We start from the raw sequence: 19133 nt of genomic DNA, 5'->3' as shown, positions 1-19133 counted from the left end.
CAGGACTACGCCGCATTAAGATGATCTAGAAGACCAGCGCGGTGAGAGACAGGCAGACCAAGAGAGCACATCAGCCGTCGTCGTCGTCCTGGATGAAGATACCGTCGGCTCCCCGCGCTGCTGAGGCCCGGATGCTGACTAAGCAGAGCTCAATATCACGCTTCACTGCCCATATGTGCCAGCAATCCAACTCCTTCCTGCCCTCCGCTCTCTATCATTCTAATGCTTGCATCCTGGAGGAAAGCCGGATCGTTGGCTCGCGTACGTATGCTGTGGACTCCTGAGCTTGCTAGCACTGATGGGTTCGTCGGATAGGCCGCATCTGCGGGTCAGAGGCGCTTCCTCTCTATTCACGAATACCAATCGGTCAACCTCTTGAACTCGGTATTTCTCCACTTATTCATGCATCTTAGGACGAATTAGACATTATTTCTGTACAGTACGGCATTCCGACACCCAAAAGCATTGCCGCTAAGACACCGCAGGAGGCTTATGAGGCGGCGAAGCAGTTCAGTGCGTGGCCTTACCTACCCCAGATTTTACCGGTTGCCCATTTTCAGACTCAACAGGATGCGTCATCAAGGCTCAAGTGCTAGCAGGAGGGCGAGGAAAGGGCCACTTCGACAATGGTCTGCAGGGTGGTGTCCACCTCGTCGAGTCGTGAGTAGTGATGTTTCCTTTCGATCATATATTCCCATTTGAACACCTTCAAGGCCCGAGCAGGCAAAGGATTACGCGAACAAGATGATCGGCTCCAAACTTATCACCAAGCAGACTGGTGCTGCCGGACGCATCTGCAATGCCGTATGAATCTTGCCTCTCGCGCGCTCACCTTGTATTAGCTCTAACGCACATCATTATGTTAGGTGATGTTGGCTGAGCGTCGGGACCCCTCGCACGAATATTACGTGGCCGTTCTCAATGACCGTAGTGTCGGTGGTCCGGTGCTGGTTGCGTCTGCGCAGGGTGGGATGAACATCGAGGAGGTCGCCGCGAAGGACCCGAGTGCAATCATCACTACGCCCATCAACTTCGAGGAGGGGCTCAGCAAGTCTGAAGCTCTCGACCTTGCCAAGAAGTTGGGCTTCAAGAGCGAGGGTGCTCAGAGCGAGGCTGCCGACATCTTCATTCGGCTTTACCGGATCTTCAAGGACAAGGATGCCACGCAGATCGAGATCAACCCCATGGGCGAGACCTCGGATGGCCATGTTCTTTGGTTCGTCTACCGATTTTTGTGCCATCATCATGTCTATAACGCTATCCCCCCTAGCATGGATGCAAAGTTCGGATTCGATGACAACGCCGAGTTCCGTCAGAAGGACATCTTCGCGCTCCGCGACATCTCTCAAGAAGAGCCCTCTGAGGTCGAGGCGCAGAAGTACAACTTGAACTTCATCAAGCTTGACGGTAGCATCGGGTGTCTTGTGAACGGTGCTGGTCTCGCTATGGCTACCATGGATGTTCTTGCGCTTCATGGCGGCAACCCGGCGAACTTCCTTGACGTCGGAGGGTACGTGACGGATCAGCTAAATGCATGATAACCGGGTCTGACTGGTTGCAGGGGTGCCACTCCCGAGACTGTCAAGAAGGCATTCGAAATCCTTGTCTCTGATCCCAAGGTCAAGAGTATCTTCATCAACATCTTCGGCGGTATGATATCGATGTCAATTACCCAGACAAATACTGATTTTGGCTGCAGGTATCATGCGTTGCGACTATATCGCCGAGGGAGTTATCAATGCTGCGAAGGAGTTGTCCTTGACCGTCCCCCTCATCGTCCGACTTAAGGGCACGAAGGAGGCGGAAGCGAAGGAGTAAGTATCCTATGGTGGGTTTGGGTGGCGTTGCTGACTTGGTAAACAGGATGATTCGTCAGTCCGGCCTCAAGATTATACCCTTCGACGACCTTGACGAAGCCGCTCACAATGCTGTCAAGCTCGCCATTTGAGCGTTCCCTCGTAGACTACTCTTTTGGGACTTCCTGTTTCACTAGATGTACTCAATAAGCAAGTAATATCCGGCGTAACTCCAGATTGGCGGATGGTATAATTAGGTGAAAATACTCGAAAACAGCAATTGCGAACAGGTACGATACAGCGCAACGAAGACAGGATGTACACTACTTTACCAAGGAGGGCGTGGATAACCTGACGGTACTGGGTTGTAACCGTTCTGCGGCGGTTGACGCATCGGAGAAAGCATATGCGGGGCTGCGGGACTCTGTCCGTAAGAACGCATGGGGTCCCGGTTCAGCTGAGCGGGTAATGAATATGGCTGGCCTGGAGTCATCACTGGAGGCGCGTGTACAAGTACCGGACTACCTGCATACATTTGAGGAAGCGCGGGTTGCATCACTGGACTGACTAGAGGCATCCCACCTGGGGGGCGAGCCTGCATTCCGTTCTGCTGCTGCGGCGGATTCGGCATGCCGGGCATGGGAGAGGCATACATAGGAACCGGACCACCAGGCGAAGGGTAAGGAACAAGCTGCGCAGGATATGGTGATCGCATAACCCCACCAGACTGAGGCGGAGGTGGACCTGGCATCCACATGGGCTGGCCATATAGAGGAGGCGGGCCACCGTTGACAACCATAGGTCGCGGCACAGGGCTCGACTGCGAGTACATGATAGTCGGACTCGGTGCACTCAGCATCGGAGAATATGCAGGATAAGCAGGACGAAGTCCTGGCTGACCCATAGGCGGGGGTGAGAAGGTAAATGCTGGATTCGGCGGTACAACGCCATTGAAAGAGGGTGCAGCAGCAACGGGAGGAGCAGGGGCTGGAGCGGGGATGGGGGCGTTGGGCTGCGGCCGCTGTGACGAGGACGATGGTACTTGTTGGAAAGCACGCGTGACTTCGTACGCTGACATCCTCGTCCAGGGTCCTGACCCTGATGGCGGAGGGGTCTCGCCACCATCAGACTTCACGTCTTGCAACGAGAATGGAACACCGGTCAGGTCATCTGCGATGCCTTTGAGCGAGTTCACGGGTTGGATGTGAGCCTGATCGGGCGTCTGCGACCATACTGCCTTCAAGTGCTCTGGATCCGGCGCTCGAGCAGGAGACTCCTTGATTGACATCGCTTTGGGCGACTTCGACCACGGTGACTGCGCGGGTCCCGCCTGAGATGTAGATATTCCATTCTGTCAGGAAGTTAGGAATATGGAGAAAATCATGATGTGTGTAACAACTAACCGTCATCTCCCTTGCAACTGAACTTAATGGCGCCTCTAACCGAGGTTCGACCGATAGTGTCTTCGAGGGTGCAAGGTTGACACCAGCGATGGGAAGAGCGGCGGCTGGTCTTGATATCGGTGGAATGACATCGGACTTCGACTCAAGCTGCAGTTCACTGTTCACTCTGAATTGAACAGGGGCCTGTGGCTCTCCGGTTTTCTCAACGCGAGTGGTCTGAGAGGACGTCGCACCCGAAGACCCCGATGGCCGAAACTCTGCTACACGCGACGATACCGACCCAGACGATTCAAGAGCAGGGGTCGTAGAGGGAGCCTCTGGAGGAGGGGATCGGCTCACGGTATCAAGGCCGAGTCCTTCACTATCCTTGAGTAGTGGACGCCAAGTCGGAGTAGGTGAGACTGCTGGCTTGCGCCAGCTCGAAGTGGAAGCTTCTTTGGAGACCGTGGTCCGTACGCGTGGCGGTGTGTTTGGCAGATTCACGACTGGTGGTGCCGGCGTGCCCTCCGGTTGAGGCCGACGAGTGATCCTCGTCCGGGGAAGCTTGACAAAATACTTCGCCTGACCCTTGAAGAGGCGTGGACGGCCGAACAGATACTCGGTCGACATCGTCTCGCGGCGGTTGGGCGTGTCAATGGTGTTCCACGAGTACACATCCAACCTCAAGTGCCGCTGACCGCGCGGCCACTCAAGCCCTGTCTTGAGAGGAGGGGGATTAGGACGGGAGTCATGGGACAACTTGACAGTGAAGATGTTCCATGCTCGTTTGGGAGATTGAGGTGGCTCTATCGCAGTCACGTCGAAGACCTCTGTAGGATGAGCAAAGTCGAGATGCGAGGAACTGGACCGCAGAGCTGGCGGCAGCCACTTCTGCGACTTCTGAGTCTCCTTGGGAGCTTCTGCCTCGTGATGCATTCCGTCAAGCGCGCCCTTGATACGTGCCATGACGTCGTTCAAGGTAGACATAGAGGCCTCACGGTAGTGAGGACCCACAGGAGGAGGGGGCCTATACATGCCGTTCTGGTAATGTCCAGAGACCCGTCGATGGTGATCCTCAGGTAGCGACGATGAGCTGACCGTGCTGGGGGCTGTAGGCTCGTTTAACCGAGGTTCTGTGGGAGAAACGCTGTCGACAGGCAAATGAACATCCTCCGAAGTCGAGTGTAGAGCTGGCTTGTCCGTGGGATACGCGCGAGTATGATCATGGACGAACGACGAACGACGTCTCCAGGGTCCCTCATCCGCCTTTGAAGGAGGCTGCGGCTGACGTTGAGGAAGAACACTGCCGTCACTGAAGAAGTCAGACGCAGCGTCTCTCGCGAGGTGTGCACCACTCGGTTCGGAAGGCTCGGACCCCACGAATTTACCTAGATCCGCAAAGTCAACAACGTCGACGTCTTCTCCTTCTTTCACCTCCAGGTCGGTATGCGTCAAGACCATTGGAGGTGTGACAAGAGTGTTAGGGAGGGAATCCTGCCGTGTTGTTGCCACAGCTGGAGGATTCTTGCGTCTCCACGTGTCCGTATCGGCAGGTGTCGAAGGAACTGCTGCGGAAGTCGTAAGAGACATCCTGCGCGCAGGAAATGGCCGGGAAGCGCCTCGCGATGATGGTGCACGACCCATTGTAGGACGGGTGGGGACGCCTCGCTGAGAAGGATCAACGTGAAGGCCATTGACGGGTCCTGCTTGCTCGGAGAGAGAGGCAGAAGACACGGCCTCTTCGATGATTCCAAGCACCTGAGCGACATTAGCTGGTATGACCCTACTGAAACGATAGTAATTCACCTGCTCCCCGGCTTTTTTCTTCTCAGCTTCGGCATGCTCGCGTTCACGCGCCTTCGCTTGCTCCGCAGCCTTCATCCGCTCTTCAATCTCAGCGGCTTTCCTATGTGCGCGCTGTTTCTCCTTTTCGCGCTCCTCTTCTTCTTGTTGTCTCCTTAATCTTGCACGTTCGGCGGCGGTGTGCATCGCCACCTTGCGTACTTCATCGAGGTCTGTGGCTGGTAGGGCAGAGGCAGACCCCGCCGGAGACACGGCCCCTTGGGAACTCGCGGAAGGGGCAGGAGGCTCCGAAAGAGACAGAGAAGGCGACGGCTGCAGTGGCGATCGAGGCAGGACGTCCTCTGTGCGAACTGGCGGAAGATGACCACCTGAAGCTGATAAGTGCGGCGGAAGCTGTCTCCGATGATCACCATCAGGACCGGACGGGAAGGAGTCGAACGCAGGCTGACGCGTTCGATTGTCGAACGGCCCATCACGCGATTGACGATGAGAGGAATATGGTGGACCATGAGGACCTGCTCGACTGGAGTCAGGACCATGTAATCCATTCGTCTGCCATGGGGGATGATCCCGCCGCATGGGAGGCCTCTCTCGGAAGCGGGAGGCATCGGGGGGCGATATGGGGGAACGGTCACCGGGAGCCCGAGAGAACGTGGGACTTTCTGGGTGAGGCATTGCACCGTTTGAGCCCTTCTGCAAGAGTTGAAATTGCGTGTGAGGGGGCGCATCTCTCCGTCCTTCGGTAGGTGACATCGAGTAATCAGAACGACTGTTCCTCCAACCCTGTTGAGGCGCTCCAGGACCGGAATGCCGCTGATGGGAGTATGGCTCAAGACGGTTTGAACGCTCGTTGAAAAGGACTCTCGACGACTCCTGCGGTGATTGTACAGAGACTGAGGATGGTGACGAAGCGCTGCCAGGAGGTAAGGAACTTGGTCCAGGTCGGGAACGAGGCCAGCTTCTGTCAAAGTCATCTGCAAACCGCTCCTCTTTACTGACAGGCTGATCCACGCCGCCAATCCGCGCAGAGGATCCGGGCGACAACAACTTGGACGGGTCCCTAGGAGGAGAGGGATGTCGCGCGTCACTTGACTGAACCTTGTATTGGCGACCGTCGTCAAACTCGATCACACCACCAAGGAAGTTATCATCGTCCTCTTCCATCTATGCCTTTCATGAGCTGACTCGCGTCTGCACCAAGTAGAAGATAACTAACCTCGTCCCAGTGATGAGCGTTGGGGTCCAAGTGAACGCCGCGAAACGTGTCCTCCTCGGCCATGAGCTCGGCCATAACAGCCTGCTTGTGCGCAGTAGCGGCATCAGGTTGGGCGTTTTTGTCGGACGCTTTGGCCATGCGACCTGTACGCCAACCTCATGAGCATGAGAGATGTGCGCCATGATTGTATCACGTACCTTGCGCAACCTCAGCTGCAGTTGGAAAGTCTGTCTGCACTCTGTCAAGAGTAACAACAGCATTTCCCCTGGCACCTCCCCAGACAGGTTTCCCTGACGTGTCCTTCTTAAGTGGCAGCACGTCTTGGCTACTATGAGGTTGCGGTTGAATCACTGTGCCTACGGGGGAAAACACTGGCGCTGCATTCGGACCTGCGGCAGACATCAACGCAGGCTTCGAATTCGCACCAGGAAGTGGGGTCGGCGTACTCGATGGGACAGCGGAAGATGGTCGTGACCACCCAGCAGTACTGCCGGGTTGCGGTGTTGCCGTCAGCTTCGCGGTCACCAAACGCGGATGCGGGGTAGTGGTTTGGGAGACGGGTTTCTCTGCATGATCCTAATGGTTATAATATGTCTCAGCATGCAATGCAGTACGCACGACTTGGGTTCACGGTCTTCAGGACTGGCGACGCCGAGAGGGTGTGGGCAGGGGCAGACGTAGTCTTCTCGAGAAACTTCCTGCTAACATTGACATGACTGAACTTCTTAGGATGGGGCATGCTTAGAGGAGGGGCTCCTGAAGCAGTGGGGGCTGGAGATGGTGCGCCACCCTTTGTCGAAGACAGACCTGAAGCCGAGGAGGCTGGACTGGCATCCCGGGAACGACCAACGGGGCCATGTCCTGGGTCAGAGATCCCGTCCGCGCCAGTAGTCAGGTCATTGGTGGGCTTGAATTCTGCGTGGTTTCCATCGAGCCGGCCCTCCTTCTCAGAATGCTGCGCCGAGTTGGTGAGGTCGATACTGGCCATAGACGCGTCTACAGACGCAGAGGAAGGAGTAGGTGAAGTAGTGGCTAGAAGCAAAAGCGTGGTGGGCAGAGGACCAGCCGCAGAATATACAGGAGACCGCAGATCTCAGACTGAGCTCGGAGTCGCAGAGGCCAGTCGGTGCTGGCTGGACAAGTCCAAGGCCAAACCCATCCTCCAATCACAGCTGCACGGCAACGCCCGGGCCTCAAACGCTCTTGGGCTCCTGCAGCAGTTCTTCGACTGTATCCCGTGCCACTCCTCCCCAGGGCCATACGCCGGCCTTTCGCCTCACCGTCCTCGGCGCAGACCCGAAACCACCTCTCGACTTGCAGACGCAGCCCTCGCAGCAGCAGCAGCAGCAGCAGCAGCAGCAATCCATGGCGTCTGATGCGCTCGTGCACGACCTGCCTAGTTCCCGTCCTTCTACCAGTGGACAGCATGCTGGCCCACATGCAGGTGTCAAGAGGTCCTTCACACATCTGGACGAGGGCCGATACGAAGACCCGAGGTAAGCTGGCGCACTCTCCATGTTCACACACTCTCATGCCCGAACCAGCTACATGTGCCTGCCATCCAACGATAACGATGCTTGGTACTACCCGTCGTATGGATTTGAACCCAACGAAGAAGGGCTCCCCGCCTCGCCCTTCAGAGGAAATTGGGGTATGAAGACGTTCAATGAGGCCAAGTGGGTACGGCGAGGAAAGATTGTGGCCTGGGGACCGTGGATAGAGGATTGGGAGGTGTGTTTATACGGACGGCGTCGTGCGGGATGCTGTACTGACAAGATGCAGGCCGAGGACAGAGCGAGGAAACGTGTCCGCCAGCTATTGCAACAGGAAGAAGAGCAAGAGCCGATTCTTACCCTCGCGCATTTGCGTTCGCCCTCCCCGCCACTCATGGCTCCCTATCCTCATCCAAACGCCCAGCACCTCTCCTACACCTCATTCGTGATGGATAAAGCAACCACCCACTCCTTCCGTTCCCGCGTATTCGACGAGCTCGAGGACTCTACGAACACGCTCATTGAAGGCGAGACCGCTCTCCGGAAGGCATTGGGCAGGCTGTGGCAAGTCATAAGCGAAGATCCCGACGAGGTCGGAATCGGCACGTCCTTGGTTCCCAAGAGAGAAGATGAAGATGGCGACGAGCATGATCCGGACAGTCGTCTCGCCCGTGCACCGGATTTGACTCCGGTTGCCCACAAGCTGTTCCTATCTCCAAACCAAGAGTCTATCTTCGACAACATGCAGTTTTCGAGGGCAGATATGCAGCGGGACACTTTGGAGAAGTCCCTGGCGACCCTTCATGAGCTTCAGGATGACGGACGGGAGTACGTGGAACGCTTGGAGGAGATCAGGGAGGGGTTGGGAGACTCGAGGACGCAGAGAGACGGCGTCTGGGAATTGGTGCGCAAGAAGGCGATACAGGAGTTACATGAAGTCGCCTCAGCTGCGGCCGCCGTGTCATAGTTCTTGGTGTGAGTTGTACCATAGCCTTCGATCCGGATCTTCTATCCTTGTACCATCTTGCCGTCCCCAGTTGTGGTGAGACCAATTCAAGGGCGCTGCCCCGCGTTGGCCTTGTCCACAAGAGCCTTTGTTGTTGCGTTTAGGTCGAGAAGGTGGCAGTACCAGGGTCTTGGACACTGATAGCACAGAATTGTAGGATGCGCGGGCTGTCTGTTTGTAAACCGACTTCGGCTATTCCGCTTCGTGTTCGCGCCACAAAGCCAGGCGCGCGCCACAGCCGTGCCGCCCTTGTATATAGACCGTGACGTCGGGACGCGCAAACTCATCTTTGCGACTCTAGCTCAACGATTCGACCTGCTTTCTATCGTTCTGCATACACGCCATGAACATACCCGACATCTCCAACCTGAGCATTGGGGACACCCCTGACGACATTATGGATGCGACGGATCACTATATGGTCAAGCTCAGAAACTACGCTCAGTCAATACCCTATTCTATAGAGCCGAACTCTAAGATGCAGGAGATGCTTGACTTTATACTGCTGCGTCTGACGCAGTGTGCGGAAGCGAAGGACTACGACCCGGGGCTCCTCCAGTGGGACAGCATGTTGACTTAGTGAGTGCGTACCCAGTATGGCGCGGTTACGTGTGCTAACTGCCGTTCTGCCAACCAAGTTGGTGTATGCTCAAGTACCCTATTCCGAAGGAGAAGCGCGTGGCTATCATAAAGATATACTTCCATGTCTGCACGACTCCTGGGATGCCCAACCATGTCGTCGCAGCGTGCTCGGACGGTTTGCAGGCCTTGTGTCGTTCCAAGAAGAAGCTATCGGTAGAGGATGTGAGACTGCCTTGGATGCCCATTTACAAGATTCTCAGCAAGGACCTCTTCCTCACGAGGCGTCAGTTCGAGATCAGGTAAGTGTTATAGGTGCTCGTGAAGTTGCCCCAGTGACTGACGGTACTACATCGCAACGTAGCCAAACATCCTGGTATATGGGATACATCGCTGAGAACGTTCGCCGGTTCTTTCATCCTGCGGCAATTGACGAGATGCTATCCACCTTTTTGCCTTCTATGAATTGTACCAGCCTGAACGTGAGTACAAGGACGGGCCATCCATCCATCAGGAGTTGACGGCGTACAACAGAGCATTCTCGCATCTCAATACTACATGCTGACGTTCTTGCCGCCTTCACACCCTCAATCCTACCTCCCGATGCTCTTCCGCTTGTGGGAGTCCGTGAACTCCTATATGTTCGACGACCGCATGCTTCAATTCCTTGCGCGTCTGGCAGAGATGCACGTTGACCCCACTGTAAGTGATCCTGAAAGAATCCACAGCATACCAGACGATGCGCGCTCTGAAGGGGAGGAGCGACCCAATTGGTCGAAGGAAGACCTCGAGACGAAGTGGAAGTGGTCAGGGTTGTTCTCGGACGTCGGCATATTCTCTGAAGCAGATTGGAACTTTATCATGGCCAAATGCATGGCCTCCATGGGTACGTCTGTTTGTGTACATCCTATTCCACTGCGCTCACATGTCCGATATGGCGCAGAAATCCCGCTGGCCGATGCTGGCTCCCTTACTACCGGGCCAAATGCGGACGGTCAAGCGACTTTTGAGATGAATCGACTCCCCAAGCCCAATTGGCGAATCCGTCAGTAACGTGTACGGGAACATGGACTAGAAACTAATATTCGCGTATAGCCTCGTTGGCACGGATTATCGTCTACTCGATGGCCCCTGACGCTTTGCCAAATCCTGCATCGAATGCTCCGACACCATTTTTCACACCCCTTGCATCCGGTGCGAGCACACCATTGCCTCAGCAGAATGGAGGTCTTGGCGACTATCTATCTGCGCCCTTGGGCAAGGGTGGTCACCTGAAGGTCAAGACATCCCTCGCAGGGTGCAAGGCATTGGATGCTCTTGTTAAGCTAATCGCTTCTACCGAGAGCTTCTTCCATCCCACCAATTCTGGCAATTGGACCAACGATGTACGTTTTCTTTTTTGTTCCAGAGAATCTCGAAAGCTGATGTAACGTGCGCTTGCTCAGCTCAGCGCCTTCGTCAAGTACATCGTGTATGACTTTAACAAGCGTGAGTACCTCGGACATGTATCTGACGCTTCAGCAGCTTATAGATCATCAGGTTGGTATGAGGAGCAGCAGCCCGACTGCAAAACACCCACCGTGAGTCGCAGATGATCAGTGGTACATCGTTTGCGTTCGATTGACCGCGACCCTACCCAGCATCGCCGCCTCACACGAGAGATCAGACGAGAATTGGTCAAATCTCTGAGGACGGTTTCGCTCTTAGCCATGTTCTCTCAAGACAGCAGCACCGTGTCCAATATCCAGAGTTGCATGAAGTCGATGAGTATCATGGAGCCCGACCTAATTCTGCATCCAGTTCTGGAGCGAGCAGTGCCCGCCCTGGAAGCATTGGTTGAGGCACGTCTCGCGAAGGCTTGTTGCACTAAGCACACATACTCATGTTCGTACAGACCCACCGCACGACTGCTGTCATCAAGGCGCTTGGCGCTGTAGCACCAGCGATGGTCTGTCGCGATATCTACTACCACGGAGCCAAGCATCTGTTCCCAATCCTCGAACTCCTCCTTCCAGGGATTGACCTCGTACGTGCGAGATGCTAAATCTTGATATCATTGTTTACCGACTCAGCGTTACAGAACGATCCTCCGAAGACGGTATGTGGTGCAGCGTCAATAAGTGTACACTCAGCTTACACACTTCCTCGCAGTTCTGCACTACATCTTTCATCTCAGAAATAGCGCAGTACATCAAGTTTGGGGAGCTGGCTGCCAACGCAGATACATACATGGGCAATGGGATAGACACCGCGAAGGAGCCTTCAAGTGATACGCCTGTGCTTGAGATCGAGCCCTTTCCTGAAGGACTGGATGCTGGGCCCGATGCGCATTTGACCAAGGCCCAGGAAGACACGATCTTGAGGGAGACCGCCGGTACTTTTGCGGACTGGGTCGCCGCGTTCTTGCGTCGCGTAATCCTCTTATTCGAGAACCTGCCGGAAGAAGGCCCTAACGGGGCTGCTGGAGGTGCGACTGAAGGTTAGTATCGAGCACTATCTCCGGCGCACAAGGGTCGCTGAATTATTTCCAGTACAACTAGTAGATGCAGTATCCGGTGCATTCAGTCAGATATGCGTGCACCTATCCGAGCCATTGTACGACATGGTCCTTGGATTGGTCTTCGACTACGCGACGCAGAATGTCCGATCCAATGCTGTTCGCGCTATACACCAACTGGTCGAATGTGTTGCCAATGCCAGTCCTGCGAAGACGCTGGATCGCTTCCTCCCTTTCTGCGACCGCAGTATCAGAACGGAATTGGAACATGGCGCTAGCTCTTTGAGGACCACGTCGTCAAGCTCCACGCCGCTGCCATCTGATGCTACCCTTCACTGGAGTAAGTTCCATGCTGGAGGTATACAGAATGCACCATCTCACTTTCTACAGACCTTGCAATATTGAGAGGCTCTATGTACAAGTGAGTCTACGTGTTGATTATAGCTATTTGTCTGACTAATCTCTGTATAATACCTCAGTGATGGCCGTGTGGTACGGCAACTGACTTTATGAGACATTCGACTACTACTGACTACCGCACAAAGACGTTGAAGTATCGCGACCAGCTGATCTCCCTCTTCAAGATCCTGCATGAGAAGACCTTCTCAAAGCGAGGCTACTCCTCAAGCGGGAAGCTCCTGTCTAGTACCTTGCTGACGTTGAGCCACACGTATCCGCTCGAGAACAAATTCGTCAACCCGGAGGAGTGGAATTCGTCAGGTTGTTTGCGTCTCTTCTTCACTGGCCGGTCCTTAAACGCTAATGAAGCATCTCAGAGTTCAAGGCGAACCATCACAAGTACTGGGGCAAGTTGTACAAACCCGAAGACGTCAAGGTACGTGACTGTTTCGCCAGTGGATACAATTAGCTAACTGCGTCTCCAGTTAACTTGGCATGTCCCTGATGACGACGAGATAGATTTTGTATTACAGATTTTCCGCCAGTTCGTTGAGCCCATCCTCGATACATTGCATGGTCTACTTGAGCCAGGTTAGGATTCACCGCGAGCGCACGAATGTTGTCTCACTAGCGCAACCTTCTCAGGCGTTGTCCGAGACGAGATATGGCGCAATGATTTCTGCAGGTAAGTTGTATGTCCCGCACAATTGGACGATTCTAAACGTATGAACAGGCATCTGAGTTTCGTCCGCAATGCTTTCGCTGGTATTCCGACGCTAGCTAGAGAAGTCATCCCTGCGGAAGAACAGAACGCTGCTCTCGCATCCAGCGACATCTTGTGAGTTGTCAATTAGTCTTCAAGGATGCGCTGTGACTTAAACCGCCATATAGACACGAGCTTCCTGAGATGATAGCGTGCGTAGAGCCACTGAGCTCGGGCTTCGCCCTATCCAATCCAGAAGACCCTCGCCATCAGTACATTACTCGTCTACGCCGGAACTTCGGTGGGTTCCTGCACAACGCATCGGTTTCACTCCAACAGCAAGGCGAAGAGAACACGGTCGACGCCGTGCACGGGCTGGTAGGCGTCTGTTGATATCTCGGGTGAGACGGGTGATTGAACTATATCATCAGGTCAGATCCATCAGGACATATCTCCTAGAATACGGAGATAGCAGAGACAGGTACGTCGACGTCATGATATAGTTCATATATCATGACTTAGGCTCTACCGGTTCTAGTTACTACCTACAGTCCGATCGGTACCAGAACGAACTCAACATCGCTCGTCATTACGCTGGCCAGAAAGTCTGGCCGAGAGCTCTCTACGTCAGAAGAGCAAGGTATCGCCGTTCACCATACAATGCGTCCTGGCGCATGTTCTGACATGACCGAAGGCTTTATCACGCAGCCCGCCTTCGATGGAATTCTATTGAACGGAGACGAGGACCCTTGGAGGACAGTCTCGTTGATGATGTGACACAATGGGCAATGTGGAACTACAGGACTGGTGAGTGGATCACAAATTGATCATAGCGCGTCGACTTAGCGTTGTGTATGACAGTCAGGGAGTGAGTCCCATCCATTTTATCGCCTTGATGCGCGTATTGATTGAACGCCTCAGGTCAAGTCAGGCGCTCCTCGAGAGCCTATGTAACGTTAGTCTTATATGATTGCCATCTGTGCGTCGTTGTGCTGATAGTGTCCCCAGAATTTTGATGGTGTAAGGCGGCGTTGTCTTCCTGCTTTATACAAAGCTTTGGAGCCCGGAGCGGAGGATGATCGCATGAAAGGTGCCTTGTGGACGCTGAATCTGTCGGTCTTTGGTGAGGACTCATAAGGTCATGCTATGGAACTGAACGCTGACGCGTTTCACCTCAGCCAAGTACGCCAGCGGAGGTAAGCCATTCATAGCGAGATTCACGAGGCCATTATTGATGATCAGCAGAACCAACACTTGCTACGAAGTTCGTCAAGAAGTTGTTTGGGTGCCAGCACAACGAGAAGGTTCGTTCGTCCGGCGCTGACTCATGTATTGGTTGTTCACTGTTCCTGCAGTCTTCGATACAGGATTGTGTGGCATCGCTTTCGGAGACCTGTAAGACGACCAACGATTTGACTTGCCACCAGCTGACACCGTGCTGACACCGGTATCTCTGCAGGCCTCAGCAACTTCTCCGAGCCATCTCATGTAGTCTACCAGATCGACAACTTCGAGCTCGCCACTGCTCTTAGAAGCATGAGAGAACTTATAACGAAAGAGGACTCCGCCGCTGACGAGCTAGTGAGCAAGTGTATGCAGCAACGGATTGAACGTACCTCTGCTATTGATGAGGCCATTACGACAACCGTGAGTTCCGTCACAGATGAATAGTTCTGCCTTCCGCTGATACGGCATTCATGTTAGACGGAGATGGTACTGGAAATCGCGAACGACTCTCGGACTCATTGGAGATACTCCATCGTGGCGGTGAGGTGTCTCCGGGCCCTCGTCAGACGGGACGCGCCCCTGAAGGGTCCCCACATTGAGTACTTGCTGGGTAGAGCCCACGATTCCAATGCAAGCATGGTGCGTTTCGTTTTGATCTGAGAGGAGGGGAGGCCGCTGACGCTTCATTTAGCGATACGTGAGCATTCAGTGATACCGCCGACCAGGTTGATCGTTCCCTTACCATCATTTCTAGTATGCTCAGAGAGGGATCATGAAGGTTTCGCGCTACGTCAAGTTGCGTGCTCTTGCCCAAGGACCAGTGGACCTTGCTTTGGAGCAGAACCACAATCCTTTGCGGTGCAAGGTATCAGTCGAAGATCCATCGCGAGAGTACTCGGAACATCTATTGGCAGAATACAGAGTTCCGTTGGACATTGAACGCGCTCGCGCAGAACCGTGAGTATGTTCATGATACACTAAGTAGTATACGTGAATTGACCCGTTGTCAGCATGATTCGCGACAAGTTGGAATCCGGCTGGATCGCTTTCGGGAAAACGATCGATGCGTTCCGGATGCCTCATGCGACAAAGTCGACTTTCTTACCGTGGGACGCAGGTAGCGATGAAGTTATCTCAGTCATTCGTTCTATCACGACGACATCATCGTTCTGGGAGAAGTTGTCGACACACTATTCTGCTGAGAACAACTCCGACGTTGTCTTGCAAGACAATCTTTGCTTCGTGAAGTCCATCTGTGAGTCATACGAGTGGCTTTGCATGGTTCATATTTGACCCGCCTACACAGTCCAACTACTGGATGATGAGCCTTGGGAAGCCCTGCGACCGACCCTGGAAGATCTGCTAGCGAACAAAGACAAGAATAAGCAACGTGCGGCTGCTGAATTTATCGCCGGCGTCATCTCAGGTTTGTTCCCTTCAACCAATTGGTGACTGGGTGATAACCTCCTATCACTGTGTAGGTTCGAAGCACTGGCCTACTGATGCGCAGAAGAAGTTCTGGGGCTGGTTCGCGCCACATATCAAGGCAATTTTCACCCAGAAGGGTAACGATACACTGCCGGTTTGGGCTTCGTTCTTGGAAGTGCGTACAATCTGACACGTATTGGATAAGCGTTGACATTTGTTTGCAGCACGTCTTCTACAATAAGGATCCACGTCGTCTCCAGCCACTTGTGGACAAGATTGTTGAAGAGTTCCAAACCGTCGACTTTCACGGGGAGTCCACATTCGACATGATCCAGGTTCTGTATCTCTTCCGGGCGTTCTACGAGCAGCTGGGCATGAAGTTCACCCCATGGGTGGATGACGTACTGGAAAGATGTTGGGTCGAACTCAAGTGTGAGCACGAGGACGTAAGTGGTCTTCGAATCTATATGCACGTGTCTACATCGACCAGGATTGCGTTCCCAGGTTTTGGCATACTTCAGCGAGATCTTCGCTTTCTGCGGGAAGATTATGGTATGACGCATCTTTGTGTGTCGTCCAAGCTGTGCTAACGGTACAACAGTGGCGTCCTAGTCCTTCGATGCTAACTCCGGAGATACTCGTCAGAGAATGCAGAACTGTACCAGCCGTCGGCGACGTTATGGGAATCCGCGGCATTTTCCATGAGGACCGTGTCATGGGGTTGGTTCAGCAGTTCCCTGTGTGGCGCAAGGAACGACTACCCGGTGTCCGTGCATTCCAGTCGACATATGATAGGTGCGTATCATCCCGTGTTTTTATCGTCGTGCTGCTCATTTTGGATCCTTGATGTAGAATCGGCATACTCGTGTGTAAATGGCTGTTCCAATTGGTGCACGACACGAACGCTGTTTCAGCGTTCGACTGTATCCTACCACTCATGGTATGATTTCCATACACACATGAGAGCTTCCACTCATTGTCAATTGCAGCCCGAGTTGATACGGTTCACGGAAGGTAAGTCTCTCTGTCGTCCAGCAGTTGACCATGCTCATATAACTCTAGTGAACGACAATGACGAGTTGGCATATCGTTCGAAGCTGCTGATGGTCCGGATGTGTGGTGTCATCATTCCTCGTCAGTTCATCAATCCCCTCTTGGACGAGCTGTTCAATGCTATTCAAACATTCCCGGTGAGTTACTCACGATTTATACAGCTGTATCTTCTCGCTGACGTGTCATCAAGTCGTGGAAGGTTCGGCTGAAGATCTTGCCCCTAGTGCAAGGTTCGCTTGTACCCGCTCTTTCACAAGGATCATATCGTTGATGTATCGTGTCTAGTGTTCTACTTCCGTCAATCTTTCCTCATCAGCGACATAAAGGTCGTCGAAATGATGGAGGTAGGTTTCGCCTCTCTGCTATCACTCTGGCAAGTAGATGAATATGAATATCTTGTAGGTGATATGCAGGTGCCTCGATGATGAAGTTGTCGAGGTCCGGGAGATGGCGGCGACGTGAGTGTCTCGATTCATTCTTGGGTGGCTCCTACGATTCACCACCGACTTCCAGCACCCTTTCGGGCATTCTGCGGCTCTCCCCACGCAGGAGCGTCATTGCGTTGCGAGTCCGTATCTTTCATTATCTGTGCATGTCGACACTAACCTTGGAGTAGGACCGGTTTGTTCGGTTGATCAAGAATAGCAAGCTCCCGACGGACCGGAAGTCGCCCACGTACAGTGCAGCTATTCGTCAGCTCCATGCAGCGATCCTTGGAGTCTGCGCTCTGGTAGACAGCTATCCGTATACAATTGAACGATGGATGCCAGATCTGTTGACCAACGTCCTCGCTGAGCACACCTATGATCCAGTAGGTGTTTCCGGTAAACCGGTACCACTCACAATTCATAATGCTCTGCCCAGATCCCGATATCTACCACTGTACGAAAATGTGCGAGCACCTTCAGAAAGACTCATCAAGATACGTGGCACGAAGATTCCAAGAAGTTCACGGAAGACCAACTCGCTGCACTGTCCACACTGCTCTCCGGATCTTCATATTGTATGCTTTTGCGCTAATAAGTCAGGTTTCGCAACTAATTGCTTGATTTGCAGATGCTTAATGTAATGACCACTGTGTGAACGCCATCTACTACTCGGACAAAGTCTTGCAGTAATCATCGTCCTCCAATGTAGCCTACGATACCGTTGTAACCATGATGTACATATTGCTCTCCCAGTCGCGACGCCCTTCTAGACACTCCCATCCAATGGTTATGTTACGAGCCCGCAACGATAGTACCTCCACTCGGGAGGAAGTGGTCATTACAGGAAGAGGTCATTAGATAGAAGATACAGCTAACAGGGAGGTATCAACCGTGCAGCCCTAGACTCAGACTGACAGATGGGGTATCGAAGTGTCAGGGGATGTGGCGGGAGGTGCAGCACGTGCGGTCCCTGGAGTAGGTGGAAGCAATGAGGGGCTATTCTCTCCTCGCTCCGGGTCGATGACGCCTAGTCCGGCGTCGGTTGTCTCAATTCCGTCTGCAGTTCCTCTCCGGGCTCCGGCGTCGGGAACCAAGTCGATAGGTCTAGGATTGGCACCTGAGCGTATGCGGTTGTTCGAGGTCTCCTCCCTGGATATCCAGACCGCGGCGAGGCGTGGAGAACAGCGAGCACTGAGAGATTGACACGGGGGTAGCCCAAACGAAAGAACTCACCGAATCTCTGCAATCAAGTCGTCGATATCGTACCAGGCGACCGCGCTGTAGGCTATGCCTCTCCACCATCCCATGCGGTCCGAAGGAAGAATATAGCCATGCGCGTGGAGATGGTCGGTGACGGGAATCTTGTTGTCTTTCCAGGGCGGTGTGATGAAACCAATCCTGAAAGAGTCGTGGATACTGGATCCGCCTGAGGGGTCATTGAGGGGCACTTGCGGTTGTGTGGCAATTGGGGAGGCTAGGGGCGAGGATGGTGACTGGAGGAGAGACTGGAGGAGGCGTTGAGCGATGTCGCGGAGGGAGACAAGGAGAGGGAGGTCGCTTGATGACTGCGGATGGATGTGAGCGTCAGTATGTCTGACGAGTGACCGCAGACGACGTAGCACCGGACGGCGCTCACCAGGGTATATAATGAAGGAACGTGAAGACTGCAAGAGCAAATGAGCTTCGAGGACATTGGAGGAGGGTAGGACGCACTTGAAAACAATGACAATGTGACCCTTGCTAGAGACTGGGTTGGCGGTCTCCCGGTAGACGGTGAAGTTGTCGTCTCTCCAGAGGATTTCGTGCTGTTTTGATGCAGCCCCGGACGGTGAAGCGGGAGAGCCGAAGGCAGCAGTAGTCGCGGCGGAGACGATGCCACACATTGGGCATCCGGGCTTCGGCGCGAATGCCATATGGGCTGGAGACACAGGGATAGATGCGGAGAGGACGAGACGGGAAGAGAGAGAAGCAGCAGGACTGGCGAGCAGGACGAGGACAAGGACGAGGAGACAGAAGAGAGAGGCGTGCGACAGGCTTAGGCTAAGGCTACGAGCGGTGACAACGAGCGGCAGCAGGAGGCGGCACGATGCACACGGTCCACGCCCTCGGGCCTCCGCCAATTG

The 19133-nt window shown here is 54.0% G+C and overlaps 5 protein-coding genes across 5 annotated transcripts; 3 read left to right on the top strand and 2 right to left on the bottom strand.

Annotated features, from left to right (window-relative positions):
* Nucleotides 1–222: 222 nt before the first annotated feature.
* Nucleotides 223–2036, top strand: L226DRAFT_577552 (succinate-CoA ligase; the record flags this gene model as incomplete). Its single annotated transcript, XM_067685526.1, has 10 exons — nucleotides 223–261; nucleotides 316–384; nucleotides 441–513; nucleotides 561–660; nucleotides 714–804; nucleotides 867–1216; nucleotides 1271–1510; nucleotides 1562–1650; nucleotides 1700–1814; nucleotides 1864–2036. The coding sequence occupies 10 exons, from the start codon at nucleotides 223–225 to the stop codon at nucleotides 1946–1948; spliced, it is 1251 nt and encodes a 416-aa protein (XP_067542298.1). The 3' UTR covers nucleotides 1949–2036.
* An 88-nt stretch (nucleotides 2037–2124) lies between these two features.
* Nucleotides 2125–7322, bottom strand: L226DRAFT_496780 (uncharacterized protein; the record flags this gene model as incomplete). Its single annotated transcript, XM_067677576.1, has 6 exons — nucleotides 6816–7322; nucleotides 6395–6763; nucleotides 6198–6340; nucleotides 4985–6145; nucleotides 3251–4936; nucleotides 2125–3147 (listed from the first exon to the last, which is right to left on the bottom strand). The coding sequence occupies exons 1-6, from the start codon at nucleotides 7183–7185 to the stop codon at nucleotides 2125–2127; spliced, it is 4752 nt and encodes a 1583-aa protein (XP_067542297.1). The 5' UTR covers nucleotides 7186–7322.
* Nucleotides 7323–7427: 105 nt separating this feature from the next.
* Nucleotides 7428–8975, top strand: L226DRAFT_475048 (uncharacterized protein). The gene is made up of 3 exons (XM_067676650.1): nucleotides 7428–7693; nucleotides 7742–7928; nucleotides 7980–8975. The coding sequence occupies exons 1-3, from the start codon at nucleotides 7563–7565 to the stop codon at nucleotides 8655–8657; spliced, it is 996 nt and encodes a 331-aa protein (XP_067542296.1). The 5' UTR covers nucleotides 7428–7562; the 3' UTR covers nucleotides 8658–8975.
* Nucleotides 8943–18003, top strand: L226DRAFT_527984 (uncharacterized protein). Its single transcript, XM_067679233.1, has 50 exons — nucleotides 8943–9275; nucleotides 9335–9577; nucleotides 9640–9757; nucleotides 9810–10161; nucleotides 10219–10320; nucleotides 10371–10660; nucleotides 10721–10763; nucleotides 10815–10855; nucleotides 10916–11116; nucleotides 11170–11301; nucleotides 11356–11373; nucleotides 11427–11754; nucleotides 11807–12112; nucleotides 12163–12193; nucleotides 12252–12264; nucleotides 12318–12492; nucleotides 12549–12607; nucleotides 12657–12762; nucleotides 12817–12856; nucleotides 12905–13009; nucleotides 13063–13252; nucleotides 13306–13355; nucleotides 13413–13514; nucleotides 13569–13681; nucleotides 13736–13742; nucleotides 13796–13829; nucleotides 13883–13997; nucleotides 14053–14070; nucleotides 14120–14178; nucleotides 14230–14269; nucleotides 14334–14521; nucleotides 14579–14740; nucleotides 14793–14798; nucleotides 14856–15058; nucleotides 15112–15356; nucleotides 15408–15527; nucleotides 15583–15704; nucleotides 15754–15975; nucleotides 16034–16081; nucleotides 16131–16324; nucleotides 16382–16469; nucleotides 16519–16543; nucleotides 16592–16719; nucleotides 16773–16812; nucleotides 16868–16926; nucleotides 16985–17040; nucleotides 17096–17150; nucleotides 17199–17393; nucleotides 17447–17585; nucleotides 17639–18003. The coding sequence occupies exons 1-50, from the start codon at nucleotides 9040–9042 to the stop codon at nucleotides 17644–17646; spliced, it is 5970 nt and encodes a 1989-aa protein (XP_067542295.1). The 5' UTR covers nucleotides 8943–9039; the 3' UTR covers nucleotides 17647–18003.
* Nucleotides 17641–19086, bottom strand: L226DRAFT_475043 (uncharacterized protein). The gene is made up of 4 exons (XM_067676649.1): nucleotides 18724–19086; nucleotides 18647–18674; nucleotides 18244–18575; nucleotides 17641–18159 (listed from the first exon to the last, which is right to left on the bottom strand). The coding sequence occupies exons 1-4, from the start codon at nucleotides 18921–18923 to the stop codon at nucleotides 17916–17918; spliced, it is 804 nt and encodes a 267-aa protein (XP_067542294.1). The 5' UTR covers nucleotides 18924–19086; the 3' UTR covers nucleotides 17641–17915.
* Between the last annotated feature and the right edge of the window lie 47 nt (nucleotides 19087–19133).

Source organism: Lentinus tigrinus (genome assembly GCF_003813185.1).
Source record: "Lentinus tigrinus ALCF2SS1-7 unplaced genomic scaffold L226scaffold_1, whole genome shotgun sequence".
NCBI classification, from domain to species: Eukaryota; Fungi; Basidiomycota; class Agaricomycetes; order Polyporales; family Polyporaceae; genus Lentinus; species Lentinus tigrinus.
This window is presented reverse-complemented; position numbering and strand designations above follow the sequence as displayed.

Excerpts from the sequence above, each read along its gene's own strand:
- L226DRAFT_475048 (XM_067676650.1), top strand. The coding sequence starts at position 7,563 with ATGGCGTCTGATGCGCTCGTGCACGACCTGCCTAGTTCCCGTCCTTCT. Across the intron at positions 7,694-7,741 it reads GGCCGATACGAAGACCCGAG|CTACATGTGCCTGCCATCCA; the intron begins GTAAGCTGGCGC and ends TGCCCGAACCAG. Across the intron at positions 7,929-7,979 it reads CGTGGATAGAGGATTGGGAG|GCCGAGGACAGAGCGAGGAA; the intron begins GTGTGTTTATAC and ends GACAAGATGCAG.
- L226DRAFT_527984 (XM_067679233.1), top strand. The coding sequence starts at position 9,040 with ATGAACATACCCGACATCTCCAACCTGAGCATTGGGGACACCCCTGAC. Across the intron at positions 11,117-11,169 it reads CCCTGGAAGCATTGGTTGAG|ACCCACCGCACGACTGCTGT; the intron begins GCACGTCTCGCG and ends ATGTTCGTACAG. Across the intron at positions 16,544-16,591 it reads GTTGATACGGTTCACGGAAG|TGAACGACAATGACGAGTTG; the intron begins GTAAGTCTCTCT and ends ATATAACTCTAG.
- L226DRAFT_475043 (XM_067676649.1), bottom strand. The coding sequence starts at position 18,923 with ATGGCATTCGCGCCGAAGCCCGGATGCCCAATGTGTGGCATCGTCTCC. Across the intron at positions 18,576-18,646 it reads TTCCTTCATTATATACCCTG|TCATCAAGCGACCTCCCTCT; the intron begins GTGAGCGCCGTC and ends ATCCATCCGCAG. Across the intron at positions 18,160-18,243 it reads GACTTGATTGCAGAGATTCG|GGAGGAGACCTCGAACAACC; the intron begins GTGAGTTCTTTC and ends CTGGATATCCAG.